Source organism: Haplochromis burtoni, unplaced genomic scaffold (genome assembly GCF_018398535.1).
Source record: "Haplochromis burtoni strain Fernald_Lab_line unplaced genomic scaffold, NCSU_Asbu1 Contig_249, whole genome shotgun sequence".
In the NCBI taxonomy this organism is placed as follows: domain Eukaryota; kingdom Metazoa; phylum Chordata; class Actinopteri; order Cichliformes; family Cichlidae; genus Haplochromis; species Haplochromis burtoni.
This window is the reverse complement of record NW_024582610.1, coordinates 344190-369846: the sequence shown is the minus strand read 5'-3', so window position 1 is coordinate 369846 and position 25657 is coordinate 344190. Positions and strand designations below refer to the sequence as shown.

The following is a 25657-nucleotide window of genomic DNA, read 5'->3' as shown; positions in this document are numbered from 1 at the left end:
CTCCCTTGGTTCGTGCTCGTTTTTCCCCTCAACAAGCAAAACAGTGCGAGTGTTGCTGGACTTACCTCTCGGCCATTTTCCCGACGGTTTTTAAAATCCGTTCAAGATAAATCCCACAACATCTCCCATGTTGCCTAAATTGCGGTTACCGTCACCGAGTCGGTCATCCGTTCCAGACTTCTATCAAGCCGCCAAAATTAAGGTACAACACATCCGACCATTACTTTCAGCATAAAAGCTTCTCGCCAACGATGTAGGGTCCCAGTGACTGGAGAAACGTTTTATGCAGTTGGGAAGTCCACCGTCAACAAGCACTATACTGCAGCCTGGGTGATCTTATGTCAGCTGTTGTAACATGACAGCAGTTTACTACACTGTTATCCCACAATACGAAGCTCATGTAAAATCACAACCAGAAAATTTGAACGGCAAGATCTCAAGTTTTACCGAGGGACATCTGGAAACAGTCCCTAATGACACACCTATCAACAAAAGCACAAGAGGAAAAATATATATAAAATTTCTGATAGCATCTGCTTTTAGTACCACAATGCTTTCCACAGCTTTATGTGGAGGGGAGGCAGGTCTACTCTGTGCCTCCTAAAGTCCACGATCATCTCCTTTGTCTTTGTGGTGTTTCACCGACCTGAGGAATATTTACAGATGCAAATGAGCAACAATTTGAAAAACACACCTATCAAAGCAGTTCATCATAATCTCTCACTGATCTGAAATCAATGTCAAATATGCCTGTCTAGACATATACTGACAGTAGGTTATTAATAGGTACTATTTGGACCGTTAAAGTGCTGAACTAAATCCTGTACTTACAAGAGAACCTCTGGTGGATGCCTTAGACTAGGTTTAAAATTGGGTTTAAGGCTGGCTGACAATTAAGATTGTTTTTTTATGGTTTTGTGACCAGTTTTTATTGTTGCAGTTGTGCTAGCAGGATAAGAAATGTATTTGGTGTCTTCACAAAGACAGCGGGCATCTATCTGTGCATGCCATTTTTAACCCCAAGTGGACATTCAGAGCATTTGCTGCCTAGACCTGCTTCCTAGATTTTTCCATTGTAAAGAGTTTCTATGCTCCTGTTAACACATCAGCATTTGCTCATTTGGTTTATTTTATTTCATGTTATTATTAGAGAGGATATTATGTTGTAGAGGAAAGGGGGTGAGAGCCAGGTTGTAGAAAGACAGGAGAAAGTGGCAGAGGAATATAAAAGGGTCAGAAAGACGAGAGTGGCAAAAGTCTAGGATGTAACTGTTGCATCTGCAACAGAACACACAAAGAGAAACACACAACAACTGAACAAAACAAAGTTAGGTACACAAACAAACATACAATTTTGCTGTGATTTGTGTGTGTGCATATGTGGGAAAGAGTGAGAATGTGTGTGTCTTTGTATGAGCGTTCGTCATGAAACGTACTTGAGGATGAGAGACTGGAACAAGGCCCCCAAGGAGCTAGAGGCAGACGGCCCCAGACCCAATAGATCTGGGGTGTCTGCAGCCCTTTTGGCCTCAGCTCTTCACCGCCTCTTCTTCTTTAAAATATTCAAAATTGTTTTGGGTCTGCATCCATCACTTCTTTTACCCTCCCAAAAATGGGCATGATGAAAGCTGATTGTTTAAACCACATTATCAGTTTCAGGTGAATGTGGATGAAATGTCTCTGAGAAGCCTGAAAACAGAACGTTGTCCCTCAGGCTGCGGGCCTGAAGCACAACAGTTTTCTTCTGAGAGCCAGGTCATTCATTCAGTGAAGGATTTCACCAACTCTCTGAGGGCCACGTTTTCAGCAACGGGTGTTTCCACCTGCTGCTGGCTGAACTCCTCAGACTCATGCAGCGCCAGAAAGTCTTTATGAAGGAGTTCCAGCGAGGCATGTTTTAAAGCTGGAAAGTTTTTGCATCTATGGACACCAAAATGTACATCATATCACTGCTGTGTGGAGAAACCGGTTCCAACAGAGTTTTCGGGGCAGTTTCATTTCAAGGATGGCATTCCTTTGCTGCCTAACAATTTATAGTTAGGTTGATTTTTCCTTTCATGCACAACCCCCATGCACACAACTAACCTCCACCCACTCTGCCTCCAACTACGCCCGAGCCGAACCAGGGTTTGATGGACCAGGGTCTCTGTGTGGCCTGGGTCCACCAGGCTATGGTGGACCCAGGCCCTTGGAACCTTACTGGTATGCAGGTACATCCCTCTCCAGCTAAGGGAGAGTGTTGTAGGGCCGGGAACATGGAGCACCTGTCCCATCTTCATCCGCAGGCATTTTTTTTTTTTTTTTGGGTTATACCATCTCTAACCTCTGGGACCTGTGGAGAAACGGAAGAGAGAGTAGGATTAGATGGATCTGCCGACCACTACTGCAGCGGATCACAGGGATGATCCACCATCATCTGGGCTAGCACCTCCACCGGTAATGCCGTCCACCAGTCTGTAATCACGCAGACCGGGTTTTAGACAACACTTTAGCATGAAGTGGCAGAGAGCTGTGATAATGACAGTTTATTTACTTTTACAAAAACATTTGACAAAAATTGTCCTCAGGAGTTTTCAATTTCCACAGGTCACAGCGTCTGGCTTTCTCAGCTGGCCCTACCCCTGCATCCTGCTTACAGCACCCTTCTCCAGGTCCATGCCAACGTGCGCCTACTCACAAAAGGGAAGGCATGATTAGATTATGAGGGTCAGCTGTGTGGGTCAGCCTTCCCTGACACCACACCCTGCTCCACCCATCCCCTACAGCTAAGCCACAAACCACAACCCGCCACACTTAGCTAATTTAAAGGCAAATCTCCAATCTTCCTTTTATCTCTAAAATTCTTGAAAGAATAGTTGTAAAACAGCTAAAAAACCATTTGCAGATAAATAATTTATTTGAAGCATTTCAGTCCTGTTTCAGAACTCATCACAGTACAGAAACAGCGATAGTGAAGGTTACTAATGGCCTCACACAGTTGGCTCATGTCTAGGGAGGCCTGCTGGACCTCAGTGCGATACTGCATACTGGTGAACACAATATTTTGTTACAGGGATTAGAGCATGTCGTAGGAATTAAAGGTGCAGTAGCTTCGGTCATAGCTAATAGACTCCAATATATCCATGTACATGGGAAGTTGTCTTCATGCACAAAGGATAATTATCAGTTCCACACGATTCCATGCTTGGACTAATTCTGTTTACATTATACATGCTTCCCTTAGGTAGTATCATTCGAAGGCACACAATACACTTTCATTGCTATGTAGTTGACACCCAGCTTAATCTATCCATGAAGCCGATTAGTTAAACTGCAGAAATGTCTTAAAGACATAAAGAGCTGGATCACCTGTAATTTCCACCTTCTAAAATTGAGGTTCTTGCACTCAGTTTGAAAAATCTTAAAAACATGGTGTCTGATCATACGTATTCTGGATGACATTACCTTGGCCTTCAGTAACACTGTGAGAATTCTTGTATTCATTTCTCACCATGATATGTCCTTTAATGTGCATATTAGGTAAATATGAAGGACTGATTTCAAGAGCTCTAAAATCAGAAACATCCTGTCTCAGAGTGATGCTGAAAAGCCAGTTCATGCATTTACTACTTATAGGCTGGACTATTGTAATTTGTTATTATTGGGCTGTTCTAAAAACTTTTGGAAAAGCCTTCAGTTCAATTAAAATGGTACAATGTTGAATCAGCTAAAGGCTGCTGCAAAATGCTTTAAAGTATAAAGGACATTTAAAATGAAAATTTCAAATTATAAATGAATTGAATTGAACTTTATTAGCTCCACACTCAACTACAAAAATGCATGTGCTCCCTGTGGCAAAAACATTCACACTTTTCCTTACTCATCCCTTCTGATAACACTGACCTGGTATTATTCTGCGTCTATTATGTGATACACTGATAATGGGTCTTTCTGGTTTTTGTAGAGTCAGCCTAAAACTATAAAGGTAACCAGTGTATTATTATTTAGCTTGTCTGTTTTCAGTCTTCCCATTATTTGTTTATTATTATATTATTTATTATTCATTCTTTTATGATTTCTTTTATTCCTTTCAAAATGTATGAAATTATGATCACAGAAAGGTCCCTTTAGCATTTGGTCCAGCATCTAGAAAGCATCACATTGGTCGAGTTTTTCACCATGACAGTGATCCCAAATACACTGACAATGGGTTAGGTTTAGAGTTAGGGTTACACCTGGGTAAATGCAACATTGATTTGCTTTACCACAGCCCAGACCTTATAATTACTTAAGCAGTTTTGGGTTATCTTGACAGAGAACAGGACAAAAGACAGCCAACATCCAAAGAAGATCTTTGGAATGTCCTCCAAGAAGCTTCAAGAGAACTATTCCTGAAGACTATTTCAAGAAATTACAAGAAAGAAAAGTTTTCTACAGTCATTGGTCTGTATTTTGAAATCTTCCATCCTGGCAGCAGTGTAAGGTGAGCGGTTCTCAGACGTAGATATCTCCACTTTCTGGGATTTAAATAAAGCTGCTAGGGCAAAATATGGATCACAAGTAGTTTCTCGTCATATCTTCGTTTTCCCTTTATGATACATGATCCAAGTGGTTTCGGCTCGAGACAGGTGGAAAAAACAACACTTTTTTCTTAAGTAACAGTGACTGTCCACTGTTGGGCACCATGATACCACCCAGGGGAGCAAATCGATCACGTGACTGAAAACTATGACTATGGCAACTATTCCCGATTTTCCTACAGAAGAGATGATGGGTGGCTCAAGATCACACAGTATTGTAGTTATGGGTTTAATGGGAGGCTAGACTACCCTGCAGCACTGCAGGTAAACTAAAGCTGATCGGTGGTGTAGCAAGGAAAATGTCGGCTTGTTATTTATATTACAGAAAAGCCAACGGGAGAGTGGAATATGTAAACAAATTTAATTAACCTGAACGACACCGGCATCACCCCGTGCTTAGTGATGGGTGTAACCGGTCTCGTGCCTGCTGATCACTGCACAGGGCACACAGACGGAGGCCTTTAAAGCCTGCTTTGAACTCGCTCGTATCTTCTTCCAAAACAACTGTTAATCATTCATAAGTCAAATATATTTTCACAACGTAACCGACGTTTTAAGCCTTCCTTCTTCCATCGGACACCCACATTTTCATTTTCATCGTCCCTGGCTAAAAACTGCAGGAAAGCAGGCGCCTCCTCCGATCTCCTTCCGATCGAACACGAGCATTCCCGAAAAATAAACCGTGGTCTGTTTCCATTGGTGAAACGCTCGTCCAATGAACCAGGGCCATCTGTGTGGGATTCAACGCTGTTAGATTTCTCAGCTTACGTTTCCTTCATCGGACTTTCAATCTCATCGTTTCACCACCTGCTACCAGACTGCAGCTAGCATCATGAAGTTTCCGGTGGTAATTACTGTAGTTTTGGCATCGTTGGCGCTAACTATCGACGCTACGGTTTACTTCAAGGAACAGTTTCTGGATGGAGGTAGAACACAGTCCATTTCATATCTGCTTGTCTTACACGAATGATTGCATTAAAAAAAAAGTCAACGTCTTCACGGCAGTTCACATTAAATCTCTTATTTGGTAATTTAATTAAAGACAACTTAATATATGTTCCTGGAATTTTTAAGGTAACTTACTCTATAAATTTAACCCATTGATGAGTGGCTGGCTGAAAATAATAGCGTAATACATTAGTAAAGCATACGCTCCAATGTTATTTTTTAAGTTAAATGTGTCTAAATGTCGTCTAGTACTGGGTTAAGGGCGCAACTATTTTCTATTTTCCTATGTTAGTCAAACCATGCAGAACCGTGCTGGAACCTTTATGGGTAAAAGCATTTGGATAAAATATTTGGAGCCCCTTAATTTTTTTTAAACAGAAAAACTCTAAACCCTGTCACTGCATATAGGAGTTCATTTATATAATCTCAAAGTTTTTCACTTTTATCATCATGTTGAGTAATTGCATTTGGAGTCCTCAGTAGGTTTGTGGAACAAGTAGTGTAATAAATGTGCACGGTGGCTTGGTGTTAATGTAACCAGAATCAGAGGAATTACAGTGAGTAACCAGTCGGGTTGCATTAATGTGTTTCAGATGGATGGAAGAGCCGTTGGGTCGAGTCGAAACATAAATCAGATTATGGACAGTGGAAACTGAGTGCTGGAAACTTTTATGGGGATGCTGAAGCTGATAAAGGTAAGAATACTATGTTGTGTTAGAAACACAACTGATACAAAATTGTGTTATTTGCATAGACCAAGAGTTGGTGTCTTATCATGCAAATGCAGCTAACACAGGTTTGCCAATGTAAATGTGAGCACAGGGTCAGACAGATTAAACTCAGGACTGGAATATCCTGCAAAGAGCCTCCAGTGCTCTCATGGCCTTTGATACTCCAATTCCAAACCTATTTTAAATTTGGATACTCAAAAAAAAAAAAAAAAAAAAAAGATTTGTACTGTCAGTAATCTTCCCATTTGGTAACCTTAGATTAGTTTTCCCATTCCAAATTTCTATTACACTGATAAAATAGTTAATGTTGGACTTTAATTACAGATGGAAGAATTATAAATATGACTGATAGTCATAGAGTGCATGGATGTAAACACAGTGCTCTGACCCAATGCAAAAGTACCCTTTTTTGTCCAGAGAATTTTCCCTGTCACTGTCTTGGCTCTTTGAAACCAGAAGTCCCGATCAGGCTGCAAATCTGACTAAAAGTATGGGACAGTGCATATTTATATAGCGCAGCCCCATCATCAACTTTTTGGGTACTACTGGAAACCATGATTGTACAGAAGAGGATTAGGGCCACTGGGAAAAAAATTGGGCACGTCTTTTTTTTCCTCTCCTTTTTTCTGAGAAAAAAAGTCTGAATTCTGAGATCTGAGAAATTCTGACTTTTTCATCAGAATTATTTTTCTCAGAATTCTGAGATTAAAGTCAGAATTTTCTCAGAATTTAAATCTCAGATTTTAAAGTCAGAATTTTCTCAGAATTCTGACTTTTTTATCAGAATTCTGGAAAAGAAGAAAAAAAAGATGTGCCCACTTTTTTTTTTTTTTTTAAGTGACCCTAATCCTCTTCCGATACAAAATAAAGACTGTTTTATTTCAGATTTTAGAATCTCTGACATTGTTGAAGTGAAACATTGAACCACAAAATTCTGTTAGTGCAAAAGAAGAATAGAATTAAGAAATTTAGGGTGTCAAAAATGTGGCCCGTGGGTGAGAATCAGCTTGCCAGGGGTCTGTTTGTTTGACTGGATGGGTCTTCAACATGTGAAAAATCCCTAATTATTCAATGGTTTTCATTCTAGTGCAGTTCCTACTATTCAAGATGTAGTTTCAGAATACCAGCATTAGTGCATACGATTATAGAAACAGACATATTACTTTTATTTTTCTTAAGGCATTTCAGGCTGCTCAGTGTTCATATGGATATTTTAAAAATATACTTCTTTACATGCCTTTACTGAAATTAGAAAGAGTTGTGCATTTTTATTCAGTCTATATTGGTAGTAATAATAATAATAATAATCACTTTTGTGCTCATTCTAGGTATCCGGACCAGCCAGGATGCCCACTTTTATGCCCTGTCAGCCCACTTTGAGCCATTTAGCAATGAGGGAAAGCCCCTGGTCATCCAGTTCACTGTCAAGCATGAGCAGAAGATAGACTGTGGAGGTGGTTACATCAAGCTCTTCCCCAATGAGCTTGACCAGAGTGACATGCATGGAGACTCCCAGTATTACATCATGTTTGGTGAGTCTTGGAGAGACACTGAAGCCTGAAACCAGAACATGATGTTTTTCCATCTGACTTTGAGCTGTTCGAAATGACGTCCTTCTTTTGTAATCATGGTATATAATCATATCATAATGTGGCCTGTGTACACAGGGCCTGACATTTGTGGATACAGCACAAAAAAGGTTCATGTGATAATTAACTACAAGGGTCAGAACCATCTTATCAAGAAAGACATCAAATGCAAGGTAGCTATGCACCAAGACTGTTAAATAATTTCCCTTTTTAAATTTTGTAAACCATGAATCTGTTAGAGATTTCCCATAAATTCTCTCCATGTCATCCTTCAGGATGATGAGCTGACCCACTTGTACACACTGATTGTGAATCCAGACCAGACATATGAGGTGAAGATCGACAATGAGAAGGTAGAGTCTGGCTCCTTTGAGGACGACTGGGACATGCTGCCCTTAAAGAAGATCAAGGACCCTGAAGCTAAGAAGCCAAGCGACTGGGATGACAGGGCTAAGATTGACGATCCCAGTGACACAAAGCCTGAAGTAACATGACTTAAAATGATTTTAGATTACTTGCAATAAAGCTATACAGATGTTCTGAGATTAAAGTCCCAAATTTACAATAAAATCTTGAACATGGTGTTAATGACGTTGAACATTTTCTTATTGTTCAATTTTGTTGTAATGCATAATTTCATTAGGCCATCCACTGCAGCCAGAATACACTGAATAGTGCCAATTGTGGGTTGATAATGTTGATCCAGTCTTACATTAATGTTGCCATTCCTTGTTTTTCTTGGAACAGCCAGGATGGAGCTATTTGTACTCTTGGACAAGTCCTGTTTTGATTGGCATCTCTGATTGGTAACTTCAGTGCTGCTGTCTTCCAGGACTGGGACAAGCCAGAGACGATCCCTGACCCTGATGCCAAGAAGCCTGACGACTGGGACGAGGACATGGATGGAGAGTGGGAGCCCCCCATGATCGCCAATCCAGAGTATAAAGTATGGGCTGCATTGCTTGAGGTTTACCGAAAAAGTGAAGAATTTCCATTGGAGGTCTTTTTACTAGTATAAAGGGAAGAAAATGTAACTTATTCTCTAATACCTTTGTAGGGGGAATGGAAACCCAAACAAATTGACAACCCTGACTACAAGGGAACATGGGTCCACCCTGAGATAGACAACCCAGAGTACACTCAGGATGCTACTATGTATAAATTTAACAACATTGGAGTCCTGGGCCTGGATCTGTGGCAGGTAATTATGCTACACTACTCCCCCATTAGGGTCTGTTATAAATAAAATGTTACAAAACAGTTTCTTTCATGTAAAAATGAAACTACATTGCGGTTTATTTATTTCAAGACAAATAAATTTATAATGTATCTGTATGTCACGACAAAATAATATTGCATTGTTTATTTTGTTTGTTTGTTTTGTTTGTTTTTTCATTGAAAGGTCAAATCTGGAACCATTTTTGACAACTTTCTGATTACCGACGATGTGAAAGAGGCAGAGGAATTTGGAAAGGAAACCTGGGGAAAAACCAAGGTAGGACTGTTTAGATGTAAATGGTCTAATGGGGGGTTTCAATTTAAAACCCTCTGTCGGAATACAGCCTGAAATCAGTTCTAGTCAGAATTAAGGGCAACACAATAAATAGACCATGCATATGTAGCTTTACAGAGTTGATCAGACCTTTTCCAAAGAAAGAAGATAACTTCTCAACAGCTTTCATGTAGTCTGTCATGTTTCCACAGCTCACAGCTGATCCGGATCAGTGGTTTAGGGCATGTAAACACTAGAAAGCAATAAAACTATCACATGTGAGCAGTTGTCTAGGTATTTAAACAGGGAAGATGGTACTTCTTGTAGCTTAAGCAACATTAACTATAAGGCCACTTCAACTCTTGAGCAGCTTATTGCAAATTGATTCTTTGAGCAACTTTTGAAATTCCATATTGGCAGTACAGGTTGAGTTTCTTCACCTAATAAGTTTGTCAGTATTATACCATCTAACTTTTAATGGTTGGCACATTATTCATGATCGTGATGATTGTTTTCTAGGTCCAAATGATTACTGGTTCTCATTTGGGGAAGAAATATTTTTAGTTCCATAATTTATTATGGAACAAAGAGTTTTGGTCTAGCTTGTTATTTTGATGTTTGTTTTGTGCATCTTGTTTGTTTACATTTTTGTGCTTGTTTTTTATTGAGAACTCGTGGTTCTCAGTCAAACTTGGTGTACTTAACATAAAAAGGACCCGAACTAAAAGTTTGGCAGGTGATAAAACAAAATGATTTTAATGAAGACAAAGAATGTAGCTTTTAGGTTCAGCATTGGTTCACACTGCAGGTGACAGTTCGGTACTCCCCTATTGTGGATTCACTTTCCATTATGTTAAACATTAACACTGTTCTTCACCTGCCTAGGGACCAGAGAAGAAAAAGAAGGATGAGCAGGAAGATATGGAAAGGAAACTGAGGGAGGAAGAGGAGAAGGAGAAGAACAAGGAGGACACTGAAGGTGATGATGAGGATGACAAAGAGGATGGTGAGGAGGAGGAGGGAGAGGATGATGAGAAGTCAGATGATGATGCTGGGATAGAAGAGGACAATAATGGCAAACCAAAGGACGAGTTGTAATGGTGTGTGTGTGTGTGTGTGTGTGTGTGTGTGTGTGTTCCTCAGGTTCAAATGACAGACACAGAAAATGGGCTGATGCCATCTGGACTGTAGCTTTTCATATAGCAGCCTTTTATTCCGGTGGGATGTTTGAGGGATGGGATTTTTTTTCTTGATTCCCATGCATTTTTTCTCTCCAAACCATCAAATTGGAGAAGGGTTTGTTTATGCTTGTGTTTGTGTGTTTGGTATATACGTGGATTTTCTGATTTAATGTGATTTCTTTCTTTTTTTTCTCTTTTCTTTTTTCCCCCTTTGGAAATCCCATAACTTGAGCGTCTGTGATGTCTGGTTGTGCACTTTGATCTCTGTCATACCATGATGCACTATTTGTTTTCTGAGGTGATCCTTTCGTAAATTATTCAAATATTACATTTGTTTGTGGACATGACAGCTCACAACATTTTTGAGTTTGTTCATAAGTCCTCTGTGTGATATGTGTGTGCGTGTGTGCATTCCCAATGTTTTGATTGAGTATCTTTACTTTGTGAACACAGTTTTGAGTTAATAAATTGAAGCTTCTCAACTTTGCTGTTTTTCATTACTTTCAGTAGTTGATCTCTGTTGCCTGCCTAACTTTGGCGGTTTCTTTCACACTGAGTGATTTTAATCTGTGTATACAGCAAGAGACATGAGAAGTGCAAGTATTAAAGTATTTGTGTGTTATTTATGTGGCATGCTCATTTCAGAAGCTGGAAAACAAATTAAGTCACCCACTCCCAGTACTTTTATAAATCATTGACCAAACAAAGTCTAATTTGCCATTCACCATGCATCCTTTTTTTTTTTTTTTAATTATTATTATTTTTTGTTTTGCATATTTGTATAGCTCATTTATTGTGAAGCACTGGGCTGCAGCTTGCTTCAGTTGATGTCGCTGATTACATCTGAACATTTTAAATGCTTCATTCAGCGTGATCAGCTGACTGAGTTTGACAGGCGAGCTTTGAATAGACAAAAACCAAATAGTTGCATTGATAGCTCTAATCCCTGACAATCTGTACTAAAGGGACTATTTGTGAGTTAAATTTGGAGGCGCTAATTAAAAATTCTAATCTCCTTGAGGTAGCTGTGTTGTGATTTAAACTGAATTTAATTGAATTATAATCATTGTAAATATTTTTGTGCTTGGAGTTGGGTATTTCCGACAGGATGTGAAGTCAGCAGCATGTCATACTGTGACTCCAGCAGTAGATGGCGTGGGTGGCCAGCATGCTCAGCGGCACTAAGACAGCTGAGTCACACATATATACAGAGCCGGAAAAATACTGGCAAAAAAAGAGCTGCTGCTGTTGAGAAATTCTTCCGAGTCCACTGTTGTCCGAGAACCACCGGAAAGATGCTAACTATAACACTGAAGACACTCCAACAGCAGACGTTCAGAATCGAAATAGACCCAGAACTGACGGTGAGTAGAAGTTAACGGGGCCGAAGTAAACATGGTCGGGCTCGGGGGGCTGGCTGAGGCATGCGGGAATTTTACCCGGTGTGGGGAAATGGCCATAGTAAAGGGTGTTTAAATTGAGATAAATCAGTTATTTTTTTTATTACAAACCGCCCCGAAATAAATAACATTACGTCGATGTGACAAAAATGCTTCCAGACAAGTTATCAGTTCTGCAGTATCGCAGAGTTCACATAAGGTACTATAGCGCAGGAAAGACAGGAATAGAGCACATTTTCCTTCAAAATAAAATAATAAAACACTATCGAAAAGTCGGCTCCATCCCCACCACAACCATGCGGAAGAAGCTACATGAATGGCAGATCTGCAGTTTACTCATGGATGGTGTTTGCGTATTCACTGGGTTTCGTTGTGATGTTATGCAGTGAATAAGCAGCATGTGTGTACGTTGAAATAACAGACCGGAAATATGTGTGTTTTGTTATTTCACTTGACACTGTTTCACTCGGACTTGTTTCAGTATATCACCATGAATGACGGTGCAGTATTTTAAGCCTGTCCGCAAATGTAACACTGGGATGGCTGATCGTTAAATCTGTTAGATTAAAAAAAAAAGAAAAAAAGTTTCCCCCATCAAATAATGGTGCATCAAATTAAATTATGTTTATTAAGCTAATAACGTTTTTAATAACGTTTTAAGTATTATGTCATGTTAATGGCAGGGACTGTAACAATCATTGGCATCACACAGTGTTTGGTGTTTAGTTCTTCTTTACATGTCTTCTTATCAGTTGGTTATGCAAATATATACTGATGTAAAAGTGTACCATGAGCTATATAATGAGCTTATAGCTTTTTATGTAACTGTCAAGTCATTTAAAAAATGTAAAATTGCTCAATTCATTACTATTATCTTTTTAAAATGGAAATTTCACCCAACACATTTATTTTCCCAAGTGGACCTTTTGTTATACTGGTGCGCTTGATTGCCATGAGGTTTGTCACATGGACTGTGCATTGAGCTGGCTCCAGAGAAAAGAGGGTAAAGATATTGAACCAGCTTAAAACAAACTACAGGCATATGTTGTTTTATTACAAGAGACTCAGAGACCTGCCGCATGAACTTAAAACACCTTTGTTTCCTAATGTGTTCTCAGCCTGCTATAGCTCTAGGCAGAGGAATGTAGTGATTTTAACACATAAAATATTAATTTCACAGTACTCACAGTTATAGATCCAGAGGGAAGAATTCTAATTATTGAATTATCCATACTTAACAAAAAGTTCTGTATTGTAAGTGTATACGGCTGCTCATTCTTCCACGTTTTTTTTACTGCACTCTCCCTAGATTGCTTACTTGTTCTTGGGGGCGACCTCAACTTTGGACTAAATGAAGAAATGGACAGCTGAATTCAGCAGGAACTCAGCGCAATTGGCTGTCCACAAATATAGTTAAACAGTACATGATCAATTTCAGACTTTGCGATGCATGGCGTTCCTTCCACCCTAACCGTAAGAAGTATACTTTATTCTCACATATCCATCACTCCTACTCTCGTTTCTATTATTTCCTAGTCAGCAACTCACTGTAAAGTGACATGTCAGACACTGAGATGCACTGAGATACTGAGATGCTCCTGTATCTTTGATTCTAATAAGTAAGAAAATCATTCCACCAAGTAAAAACTGGAGATTAAATACATCATTGCTTAAAGATGAAGATTTTATTAAATATTTAAAAAACAGTGAGCTTTATATTTAGACTGTAATGACCTGCCTGGACCATCAGCATCTGTTTTCTGGGAAGCAGGAAAAGCTGTGATGAGAGGTAAAATAATTTAATTCTTATCACATAAAAAGAAAAGAGAAAACAAACGTATTCGGGAATTAGAAGAAATAATCAAATCGTAGAAGTGTCCTCCCAGGAACAGGAAAATTCTGAAAAAAATACATAAACAAAACTAGAATTCAATGAAATTTTCAATAAAAAAAATCAATTCTTACTACAAAGACTGCTTGCAGCAGTTTGAACATGGTAACAATTCAGGTCGATTTCTAGCCAACCAGTTAAAAATAAATAAAGAAAAATGACTATAGGTGCCATTAAAGACTTATCTGGGAACACATTATATGACCCTGAAAGAATAAACAACACTTTCAGGAAATTTTACAAAACTTCATATTACCAACAGATGAACCCATCAAAAAATGAAATCGATCCATTACTTGACAACGTAATCTTTCTGAAAGGATCAGACAGTCAAGCAATAGCACTGGCTTCACCGCTGACATCAGGTGAACTCCAGAAAGCCCTGAAAAGTACGCCCAATAGTAAGGCTCCAGGTCCAGATGGATTTCAAGTAGAGAACTCTGGCACCAGTATTCCACAGAATGCTGCAGGAAATCAAGGAAAATGTCAGACTACCACCAAATATGAATTCTCCCAACATTAGTCTCCTACTAAAACCAGGCTATAGTGATCGAGAGCATAAAATGCAAGAACGTAGAACATAAAATCAGTCTTTATGCAGATGATGTGTTACTTTTTCTCCAACACTCACAAACCACTCTCTTTTTGAGGTAATTATATTAAAAAACAATCTCAAGAGTCTCAGATTATTCGATAAGCTGATTAAAATATATCTATCAGTCTTCTTAGACCAAAACTTCTGGTCTCAGATATGTTTAAAAACCTTTAAATTGATTAGAAATCCCAGTCTACAATTAATACAATGCAAAATACCACACAGACTGCACTATACGGGTCAACAGATGTTCATGATGGGTTTTACATCATCTAACAACTGCTCACACTGTCAAGGCCATACACCTGACAATTACATCCACGCTCTTTGGTTCTGTCCGCCTGTTCAGAGGTTTTGCCGTGCGATATGTGAAGACTTGTCAAAGTGTCTGAAATGTAGCATTCCAGCCTCCCCTTCAGTTTGCTTATTGGGCAACTTACATGATGGCACTAGAGAGATGAATACAGCTCACATGGCTCTCAACGCCCTATGCATCGCCAAGAAGACTCTCCTCATGAACTGAAGGGTTTTGGGGGTTCTCCGCCACCGGGCTGGTGTGTTTTGGCTGGGCCTGGGGGGCTTGGGTCCTGGTTAGTGTGTTGCCAGGGTGGTGGTGATTGCATGCACGGTGGCCCAGCCCTGGTGCGGGGGCCTCTGGTGCATCAGTGGAACTTGGGGGGGGGGCTCTTCAGCTGCCAGGGTGGTGGTCTCTGCTTAACCACTAAATGTTATTAGGGAAAATAACGTATTCTGATGCTGATACTTGTGTTGAAAGTGTGGACTTCAAACTCTGTACCAGTTTTAACATTGTGTTGATAGGCTACATAAAACCAGAGTTATGATAAGAAAAATACTTCAAGTTTTTTTCTGAATACTATCATCACATCTAGTGCGGGAAGAAACGGTAAAAACAGTAGTGATGTCAGGCCTGCAGGTTATCCCTGTGATTTGTTCGCTGTCTTGTGGTGAACAGAAACTATTTTTGGAGTGGCACAAAGAATTTGTGTGGCATCTTATTGTGACACCTAATTGTTTTGTAATTTTAATTTTAGTAGTAGTTTTAAATGTACAAACAAAGAACCCCCCCCCCCCGCCCCCGAGGCATTAGCTGTTTAAATTTACAATGTATATTTGCATTTAAACAATAAACATGTTTGTGGTTTTTACAGTAAGAAATATAACTTTTTCCAACTTGGATTTTATGATTTTTGTGTAATTTTAGATCAATTGTGTTAACACAGTGTCTTAATATAAAACAATAACTCTAAATTCAGACATGTGAGGTTGTGCTGAAAAGAATGATATCAAACAAGGCAAGTTTTAAAGGTGAAATACAAAGACAAAATCAAAAGTAGTGAAAAATGGCCAATTAAACCCTGGACCTGGAGGGTTAATTAGCCAACAGCTGCCAGGTGTGGCTCATCAGGAGGGTCGAGGGGCGCAGGGTGGGAGATGCTTTCTGGAACAAGCCATCGGAAGACAAAACACACATACAGACAGAGAGAGACAGCAGGCCAGTACAGGAGGACCCAGGGGATCATAGTTTAAAAAGCAAAGAGTTGCAGCTGTTAAAAAGAATTCACAGACTAATAAAAGGCATAAATTAATCCACATCAACTTATAACAATATTCTAATTAGAAATCCTCATGAGAACCAGGAGATATAATACAGCAACACTTTGTGTCTCCGGTTAAAGTAAGAAAATCTCCCAAAAAGTCAAAGTAATTGTATTTAACATCACTGTACTTGTGATTATTTATTACAGTTGTATAAAGCGCTTTGACTGCTCAGAAGAGTAGAAAAGCGCTATATAAGAACCCGTCTATTATTTATTTTTCAATTTAGGAAAATATTTTCTTTAAAAACTCTGATTTTAATATGTCACGTAAAAACAATGAACAGCCTTGTTTTTTGTGACAGATGTATGCAGTTACACTGTGAAAACATATTAGGCAGCGTTGTGGCAAAATGGCATAACTGGAATTATAAAAGCAACAATCAAACTCTTAACTGTGCTCTCATTTTAAATAGTTACATTTTCAGTTATATCGATAATCACAAATAATCACTTTGACGTGAGACAGTGAGTGCAGATAAATGGATCTGTCAGTTCGCAGACAAAGGATAGTAAGAAGAGCTCATTCCACCTAATATTTCTTGATATGTTTGACAGGTGAAAGCCCTGAAGGAGAAAATAGAAGAGCACAGAGGTAAAGATGCATTTCCTTCAGTGGGACAGAAACTCATCTATGCAGGTAAGCTTGAGGGTTAAGAGAAAATAATAGCTGATTTTTAATCAGACGTTGTTTCTCATGTCATTACCTCAAAAAAAAATAGTAATAATAATTTACCCAGTATAATTAATTTGGGAAATGCAGACTGCAAACACACTATAATTATAGTAATTAAATTGAATAGAACAGCTGTGGCAGAGGTGGATAAGCTGCAACAAATGTGGCATTTAAACAGTTCTCCACTTCACGACCTCTCCTATCATCTGATCTTAAAAGATTGTCTGAGAAACAAGTGGCAATACCTAAGTAAGTTTTAGTAGAGACCGCCACAGCAAGCAGTCCAGATATAATTGAAATGAAGACTGCCATCTTTATACATTTCAGAAGAAAGCCTTATATGTTTGTTGCAGTATATATTAAAATTACAAAAATTGTTGTCTTCTCTTGTACATTACTCGAAATGTAACTATGTTCAACTTCCTGACTGAAGGATTTTAATCTAACTCACTGGGCTGAGCAGGTTTTCCATATGCTGTAAGACTAAAGCAGAGGTCCAGGCTCCAATCTGCTATTGCTTCTATTTGTTCTCTATCCCCAGCTTTCCTGTCTTCTCTCCACTGTCCGAACACTATAAAGAGTAAAAGCCACAAAAAATACATTGGAAAAAAAAACAGAAAGTAAAACTGCTTCAACACACTAAACTGTTTATTATTGGAAAAGTTAACTTAAAGTATTAAATCTAAAAGTACTTTCTCTGCAGAAAAGATTTCTCATTGCTATATGGAATAATACATGTTCTGAACAGAATAAACGTATTCATCCATCCATCCGTCCTCCTCTGCTTATCTATTCAGGGCCGTGGGGGTGCTGGAGTTTATCCCAGCTCCCATAGGGCGAGAGACAGGGTACGCTCTGGACAGTCTGCTGCAGGGCCGACACAGAGAGACAGACAACCACTTGCACTGACATTTGCACCTATTTAAAATGACCAGCTAACCTAACCCCACTTAGTGCATGTCTTTGGACTGTGAGAGGAGGACCCAGGGAGAAAACACGGGGGAGAGCCCCACACGGAAAGGCCTCGGACACATGGTAGATTTGAACCCACAAACTTCTTGGTGTGAGGCGACAGTGCTAACCACCACACAATATGCTGCCCCAGATTAAATGTATATTAGAAAAATTTAAATGTCACAACTGGAATTAAAGGTGAACATAAGTCTCATGAGTTTGACTACTACCATAATGCTGTTGAATTGGGGTCATCATAACAGCTTTGACTGGCAGCTGCAGTCACGGAGAAACTTGCACAAACCGTTTGGGAATGGATCAGGACCCAGAGAGGAGGTCCAGCGTTTACTTTACAAAACCACAATGGACTGTTTCAAACTGACAGCGTGAGGTGTTCTGCAGTAAACTGGATTAACCGACAGAAGGACCCGAGGCCCTGGCGTACTTTTTCGGTAAGTTAAATGTGTGTTTGTCAGCTATTTAGCAACTATGTCCTTGGCTAGCTAGCTACGATGAGAAGTCAGCTGTCAGGGAAAGCGCCGTTCATCAGTTAATCTGTGCACATGAATGAACTGAGAGCCGACACTTTGAGCTTGAATGTTCATTAAATTCAGTGCTGTAGTTCAGACATTTGCTCAGCTGCTCTGACTGTACTGAACTAAAGGATGTTCAGACCTGCAGCTGAAGGTGAGGCGCTGAAACCAGTTACATGAGAAACAGAGAAAAGTCACCGGCCCGTTCAGTCACTAACTAACGTGTGTTAAGATTGGAAAAGCAACAGGCTGGCCTGTCCTTCAGCTCTGTGTAGAGCTGATTATTAAATATGTGCAAACAGCAGCATGGTTTCTCTCTCTAGCCACATCTGTAAGGACAGTAACACGAAATTTACAAAAACCTTGCAGTTCAATAACTCGTCATTAGCACAATTAGAACAATTAGAATTAGAGGACTGAAAATGTTCTCACGGTTACAGCTTACAATACTCAGGCACCAGCTCAAACACTGGTGATGATATGTTTGTCTGTTTCCCTGCAGCTGACCACGATGCACCAGGACTGGAAAGCTGCTCCATCATCATATGTTTGGAAATCACAATTTAAAAACCACCAACAACTCAAAGGTAAACATTAAACTGTAAACTTTCCTAAATAAAAAGCTAATGTCAGCAGAACTGTAGAACTGAAAAAATGTAAGTGTAGAACTGCAGATCCTGAAGTGTGTGAGGACAGGAAAGGATCAGATTTATTTCAGATTTGAGGGATGAACATGTTACGGTTTGTGTTGATTCTGTTCTCTTTGTGATTACAGGGGCTGCCCTCAGATTTGACCTCAGCACCACCCAGTGACAGCAGACAGATCATCCTATGATTCACGCTTTGCAGTAACTCCAACATTAACTGATGAAAAAAGTGCAAAGGCTAAAGCACCATATTGTGTGCTTTCAGTGAAAGCTGCAGCTGTTTTATTGATAAAGTTAAAGACAAAAAGTCAAAGGGATTAATCACCCATGCTACATATGAGCATAAACAGTACCTCAGTTTGGTGTTTCAGAAAGCTGCTGATCTCAAACCTGCACAGCTTCTGTTTAATAGACTGAATGCAGTCAGCTGCATGAAGAAGACATGAGATTTTCTCTGACAGCATTGAATACAACCTGATGAAGGTCAAAGGTCGTCACTTGTATGTTAAACTAAAAGGTTAATCTACAGTTCTTTCACACTGTGTGTGTTATTTGTAATTGAGTCAGTCATACCAGAATAATCAGAGGATAATATATATTTTAATAACTACCTACAGGACTGAATATAACCTGATCATGTGAGTCCAGAGCCTCTTTATATGAGGATGATGTGCAGTACTTCTAACAGCACACAAAGCAAATGTCGCTGTCACACCGTTCATGAAGTGCTGGGGTTGCACATTTTCTGGGATGGGCTTAAGGTGGAGGTCTGAAGATTTCCCTCTGAGGGCGCTGCTGGTAAACAGTTTGAGTCCTGCTTGATCCCTGCGATGAGCTTCAGTCTTCCTGATGTTTCTGAAATGACGTCTTTCTCAGTAGTTAAACAGAACATCTGGCAAAGGACAGCTGTGGTCCTGCTGGTCACTGGTTTTCCCCCAGGGTGAATGTATCTGTTGATGATTCTAATAAATAAATAGAAAAATGACGCCGCCTTCTGCTGCTGTGCTTTTAAATCTAACATTTTATTTAAAGTTTCCATGTTACCAGGTATGAGAGTGTTCTGTGATTTGATCTAAAACTGTTTAAAACGTCATTTTTATATTATCTTTGGTCTTGTGTAAAATCTCAGGGCAACAGTTAATTTCCAGATAATTATGGAATGAACAGTAACTCTGGGCCTCTGTGGAGTGTGCAGTAGTAACAGGTGTGTAGCATTGTTAACTAGATAGCAACATGCCTCTAACACAGTGCGTATGCTAACGGCTAGTCTAGCAAATGAATTAACAGGAGCTAAAGAGTGATGTTAAATGTTGTAGAACAATTAGATGTTGCGATGTGTTTTTGTAATTATAACAACGTGGTTGTTAGCATAGGCTTTTTCATCAGAGCACCCCTAATGATGGCCATATAAACAGTAGTAATAATAGCACATTTTCATGTTATTTTCTGACATTGTCTTCAAATGTTATATTTTCCTAACTTTTCTATTGATGACAGTACAGGATAGAATGAAAGCAGGTTTTATGTCCAGTGTTGTTGATGTCATGGTGTTACAGTCCGCTCATACAGAGGCGTTGCTGCTTCTGCAGCCTGGTTTGTCATCTATAGCCTGATAAGCCTTCCATTGCACATAAGCACATTCATGTCCTACAATTTGACAACACTGCAGCAGTTTTAACATAAACATCTCATGCCCTACTGGATTTTAATCAAACATAAACGTGAAATCACACTGGCAAACTTTTTTGACATTGATAGACTTCTATTAGCGTTACCCAAACATTAATCCAAAACTAATTGGGTGGGGGTGCCACGTCGTCCATCTTTTTTACAGTCATCGATCTTGCCTGTTTCATGAAACCAGTCATCTCCATCATCAAAGGTTTCCTTCTTCACATGTTAAAGGAGTTATTAAAAGTTTCTTCAAACTACACATTTGCCAGCGTTATCAGTTAGAGAAAACCTATGAGGATAATAAATAAAAGCCACAAATTTTGATTAGTTATTTCCGATCAGTTTCATGATCACATAGCAAACTGCACATACTGATTATTCTTAAAGTGAGTTCAGTATCATATATTTGTCTGAGCTTATTAGGTGCTGATATGGGCCAAAAGACTCTGAATGTAAAAGTAGAATTTTTATTGTGGCTCCTAGAGAAATTAAAGTAATTCACTTAGATTCACTCAAAAAAGAAGAAGAAAATATTACTCTCTGGCTCTCTTCTACAGCCTGTCTTTGTCCTTGTGGTGACCTTTCTTTCCTAAAACATGACCTAGTCAATATCAGTCTAGATATCCAGCTAGATTGCTTTTTAAGGCATAGCTCAGAGATCTCTGTCTGACTGGACTGGGGAGGGTCCTTAAACATTTGGTCACAGGTTATTTCAGATGTGAAAATAATTATTAGCTTATTACTGATGCAGTTACATGATAAGGGCTTTAAGCAGCTTGTTAAAAAGCTTGACCCAAGATATGACATTCCAGAAAAACATATTGGTAGTGCTTTTTATTACAGCCTTGTAATAGTTTAGTAGGATAACATGGAGGAACAGAACATAATAAGGTGGTAAGTTCTAAGTTATTACCATTCAATTACCAAAGTAATAACCACTAAAGTACTATTGTGGTAGCAACAGTGGTTACAGTTGAGTATTACACTGAAATTTATGTAATTGGATAATAATGGCCCAAAACTGGGGGTAATAATGTGGAAACACAGCTCTGTAAGAAAGTGGCAATAGTAGGGTAACAAGTCAGAAACAAGCATTAATAATGTGTTATTACCACTCAATTACCTTTGGTAGCTTAAAGGTGTGTTATTATTGACCGGAAACAACTGTGGTAGTTTTTACGTAATAAGCAGAAACCAGAGCCAAATAAGCAAAATGCAAGGAAAGCAGGAAACAGAGTTTTGAAATGCAAAGTGCCTAATAACATATTCATAACCATGTTAATAAAATTTTAAAAGAAACTTAAGTGTATCTTCCAGTTTTAAAAAGGGAAGCCATTGTAGAAGTGCATAACACTTTTTGTTTCGTAAAACGTTTCGTAAATTATATAAGAAGGATGATGCCACTTGCAGTTGCTTGCCTTGGAGATTGATGGATCACACTATGAGTGCGTGATGTCTCTGAAATAGCAACAGCGAAAATGCTCAGCTCAAAACTTTTTGATGGGACTTCCTAAACCAGTGATTGATTTCACATTGGCTACGTTTATATTTTCTATACACCCTACATGTAAAGGTTACAGCCTATAAATCTGTTTCATTGTCAGTGTTCAATAATTCTGTCATATCTTTTGTCACTTGCTGTTTCTGTGTGAATGTCACAGGCAAAATCTTAAACGATGATATCCCACTGAAAGAGTACAGAATCGATGAGAAGAACTTTGTGGTGGTCATGGTTACCAAGGTTAGTGTCTTTGGTTTCTTCTTTAGACGGTCATGTTATACACACAACTTTGTTGCTTTTTTATTTACTCAGTTTTACTATAGCTTGTGGCTGCCAGGGTGACTATATTGGTTCTGTGCACTTCCTCCATAAAAACGATATCAATACACTATTATACACTAAGCATCAATTCTTAACACTATCACAGTTATTTATTGCAATCCTTGTCCAGTTAAAGTTGTGCACAACAAAGTTCTCCTGAAGACTTTTAAACTACTGTTTAACTCTTTGCCTGCCATGTCTTACCAATACTGCTATCATATCCCTGTATTTCGGCACAAAGCCTCTGTTAGAAGCCTGTGGTCTGACTAACCCTGTGTTAGTTCATTTTTCCTGAATCTATTTAATTGGTATACATTTTTTCACACCTGTGGTTCTTCTAGTGAAGTTTTAATATCTGCAAAAATTACAAAAAAGTTATTATTTCCTTTGCATGTCATTGAGTAAAGTAAGTATTTGATCCCCGAGCAAAACATGACCAACTTGGCGAGCACAGTGGTGACAGTTGTTATATGTGGAATTTTGTCCCACTCCTCTTCACAGAAACTCTCTAAATCATGTAGATTCCTTGCCTGCTGCTTGCCTCAACACAAAGCTTTCAGCTCCCTCCACACATCTTCTAGGACTGAGGTCTGGAGGCTGGCTAGTCAATCCCTCATCTTAACGTGCTTCTTTTTTAGGCATTCATTTGTTGCCTTGGTGGTATGGTTTGGGTCATTGTCATGCTATAATACTAAGTCAACACTCATCATCAGTGTTCTGGTAGAGGGGCTTCTCATCCAAGAGTTTACAATACATACCTTTGTGCTTGGCTGTGGGCTGATTTTCTTTGGGTCACACACTAGCATCTCTCTTTCTCCACAGTGGGTCAAGTTAACGCTAAAGAGATCGATTTTGGTTCCGTCTGACCACAGCACTTTCTCCCAAGCCTACAGTCTTCTGTGTGACGTCCTTTAAGAGGTCGTTGGTCTTATCCATGGTGTGGAGAGGTTATAATGGAAAGAAGTTATTCTGTGGACAGGTGTGCTTTATATACTTACTGAGTTGAGTGCAGGAGTATCTGTAGTTGATCAAATTGACTGATTGGTTGTGACCAATCCGTGGGAGCCAGAATACTGGCTCAGTTGTAGGAGATCAAAGATTTATTTCCCTCAATGACATGCACAACAATTTATAACTTTGATGTAATATGTTTTTTAATGTATATTTAATATCCTGTCTCTCACACTTAAAATAAATTGGCACAAAAATTAATTTCTTTGTAAGTGAGCAAACTTACAAATATATTAGAATTCAATGAGTCGCTTTCTCTCAGAGTCATATTTCTGAAAGTGTAATAATGTTCTATGGTTTAATCTTCTCCATAGTAGTCATTTACTTATTATAAATAAAGGGAAGTTCTGCCCTTTGAAGTATATGGGTTTTCTACAGGAAAGCCCACTCTGCATTGCCTAGAGAAAACCATGATGGGCATGGGCTAATCCACACTTGTCCACTGTGGGCTCACATGGAAATGTTTCTTGGGGTAGTTTAACAGGGTTGCATCCTAACTGATTCTGTTTTAGTTACATGTGTGTAACTGTGTGTTTGTTTGACTATCTTAGCAACACCACTAATAATCAGCTCTCAAATGTCATTTTAGCCCAAACCAACCTCTCCTGCTGAAGCAGCCACTCACTCAGTTCCCACGCCAGCTGCAACTCCAGTGCCACCCTCAGCTGCAGCACCAGCACCAGCCTCTGGCCCAACACAGGTGCCCTCCACACCAACACACACAATGTCTGCTGCTGTACCTGCCTCACAGTCAGTGCCTCCCTCGGAAGCCCCGCCCTCTGTTCAAGAAAACACCACTGTGGCTTCTGTTGGTGCAACAGCAAAACCCACCTTGGACTCACACTCAGAATCAGCTCTGGCCTCTGGTTCCACAGCCACTGTTGCCTCTTCCACAGCTCCTGAAGCTGTACAGGAAGCCCCTGAGTTAGTCCCTACAGATAGCCCCACCCCTGCTGCCCAGTCAGAAGAAGAGCTGAGGGAAGACCCAGAGAATGAGCCATCTGGCACAGCACCAGTCCAGTCCTCTGCTTCAAGGTTGGATAATAGTTTTATGTAAACTGTGGCAGTTTAATTGTTTGATCAAGAAATATCATAAGAAGTTGTAAAATGGGTAGGTAAGCTCATATTATTCTAGTTTAGATGGTTATATATCGAAGAAGCTCTAATTACTTTCTGCATGTCTTGTCACCTTCAAAGAATCAAGGTCATTTTGTGCCTTGTGTGAGAGCATGGAGAATTACAACTTTAGATGTAATGCGTAGGTGGCCCAGTACTTTTCTTCGTATAGTGAAGCTGAGTAGTAATTGCAGTGACAGTTTTTTTTCTTCAAGCATAAGTGTGCTGCTGTAGGTTGATCATAAAACAACACAACCTTGATGAACACGGTGAATATGGATTCATTTTCATTGTTTAATCAGTATTTCATTCATTCTGGCCATGTTAGTGCTGTGGCTGTAGTGAGGAACTGAACATGATGTATGTTATTTACTTTTTTTAGTTTTAGTATATTACTGGCACTCAATTCAGTTTGATTTATATCGTGGCAGTTCACAAAAACAGTCATCGTATGCAGGAAGAGAACCTGAGTAGTGCATATAAGCATTAAGTTATATCATAGTGCCTCAATATAGAGCAAGGAACACTTAAAATCCTAAATCCTGGTTCTTTAGAATGAACATTTATGTCATGTTTTATCTGTTTGTTCATCTCGCTCAGCCTCGTTGATGAACTGGGTCTTCTTGAAGAAGCAGCATCAATACTGGGTAATTATCAGTGATTATTCTTTTCTTTGTCATAACTAGTAAAATACTAATGTACTAATTATATGGTGCTTTTTGTTTTAATCATTAGAGTGCGTCTGATACAGTAAACATTTTCTATATTACAGCATACGTGGAGATAGTAAGGAAATTAGAACAGTAGTTTCTATTGAAAAATTCAGCATTTAAACAGATACAGACTAAATAAGTGGAGTTCAGTTTTAGCCAGTAGTTGACAGCATTTTTTTTCCCCAAGCTTGACGGGAAATGTATCTTGCCCACTGCAATACTTTGGCAAGATACGAACGAGCCACCAACCTCCTGATTAGCAGACAACCTGTTCCTGAGCCAAAGCCCCTATGATGTACAGTACTGTGCAAAAGTCAGGTGCTACCTCTCATTTATTCCTGTTTTGCTTCCAATGAGTGAGACTGTTTTCCTTTGGACATTGGCTACTTTCTTACTCAATTTAAGTCCTGATCTTTTTGTCTGTCTCTTAACTCTGACCTATGGGTCATAACTCAACTGATGATCCACAGTTGTGTCAAGACATAACACACAACAAAAAAACAAACAAA

The 25657-nt window shown here is 39.2% G+C and overlaps 3 protein-coding genes across 14 annotated transcripts in view; 2 read left to right on the top strand and 1 right to left on the bottom strand.

The window, feature by feature from the left end:
- Positions 1–2357, bottom strand: part of arhgap39 (Rho GTPase activating protein 39) — a 63093-nt gene extending 60736 nt beyond the window's left edge. The window contains exon 1 of one of the 4 annotated variants that reach the window (XM_042227195.1): positions 2086–2357. In XM_042227195.1, coding sequence (XP_042083129.1) covers positions 2086–2279 — 194 coding nt within the window. In that variant the 5' untranslated portion in view covers positions 2280–2357. Of the gene's footprint in view, positions 1–65; positions 490–2085 lie in introns of those variants that run through there. The other 3 variants (XM_005938398.2, XM_014338783.2, XM_005938397.3) reach the window with 3 other exon arrangements.
- A 2431-nt stretch (positions 2358–4788) lies between these two features.
- calr3a (calreticulin 3a) lies at positions 4789–11219 on the top strand. 3 transcript variants are annotated; one of them, XM_042227196.1, is made up of 10 exons: positions 4789–5485; positions 6101–6202; positions 7567–7770; positions 7906–8000; positions 8103–8312; positions 8660–8773; positions 8885–9028; positions 9230–9322; positions 10205–10325; positions 10463–11219. In XM_042227196.1, the coding sequence occupies exons 1-10, from the start codon at positions 5392–5394 to the stop codon at positions 10570–10572; spliced, it is 1287 nt and encodes a 428-aa protein (XP_042083130.1). In that variant the 5' UTR covers positions 4789–5391; the 3' UTR covers positions 10573–11219. The 3 variants fall into 3 exon arrangements, with proteins under 3 accessions (XP_042083130.1, XP_042083131.1, XP_005938461.1); XM_042227197.1 differs by having other exon boundaries at positions 4793–5485; positions 10205–10298; XM_005938399.3 differs by having other exon boundaries at positions 4794–5485; positions 10205–10601.
- A 418-nt stretch (positions 11220–11637) lies between these two features.
- The window catches only part of rad23ab (RAD23 homolog A, nucleotide excision repair protein b), a 22705-nt gene continuing 8685 nt past the window's right edge, over positions 11638–25657 (top strand). The window contains exons 1-7 of one of the 7 annotated variants that reach the window (XM_042227215.1): positions 11638–11864; positions 16561–16642; positions 17476–18084; positions 18668–18752; positions 18941–22227; positions 23909–24354; positions 25036–25082. In XM_042227215.1, the coding sequence (XP_042083149.1) occupies positions 22216–22227; positions 23909–24354; positions 25036–25082 (505 nt within the window). In that variant the 5' untranslated portion in view covers positions 11638–11864; positions 16561–16642; positions 17476–18084; positions 18668–18752; positions 18941–22215. Of the gene's footprint in view, positions 11865–16560; positions 18753–18940; positions 22228–23908; positions 24355–25035; positions 25083–25657 lie in introns of those variants that run through there. The other 6 variants (XM_042227213.1, XM_042227216.1, XR_006055210.1 and 3 more) reach the window with 6 other exon arrangements.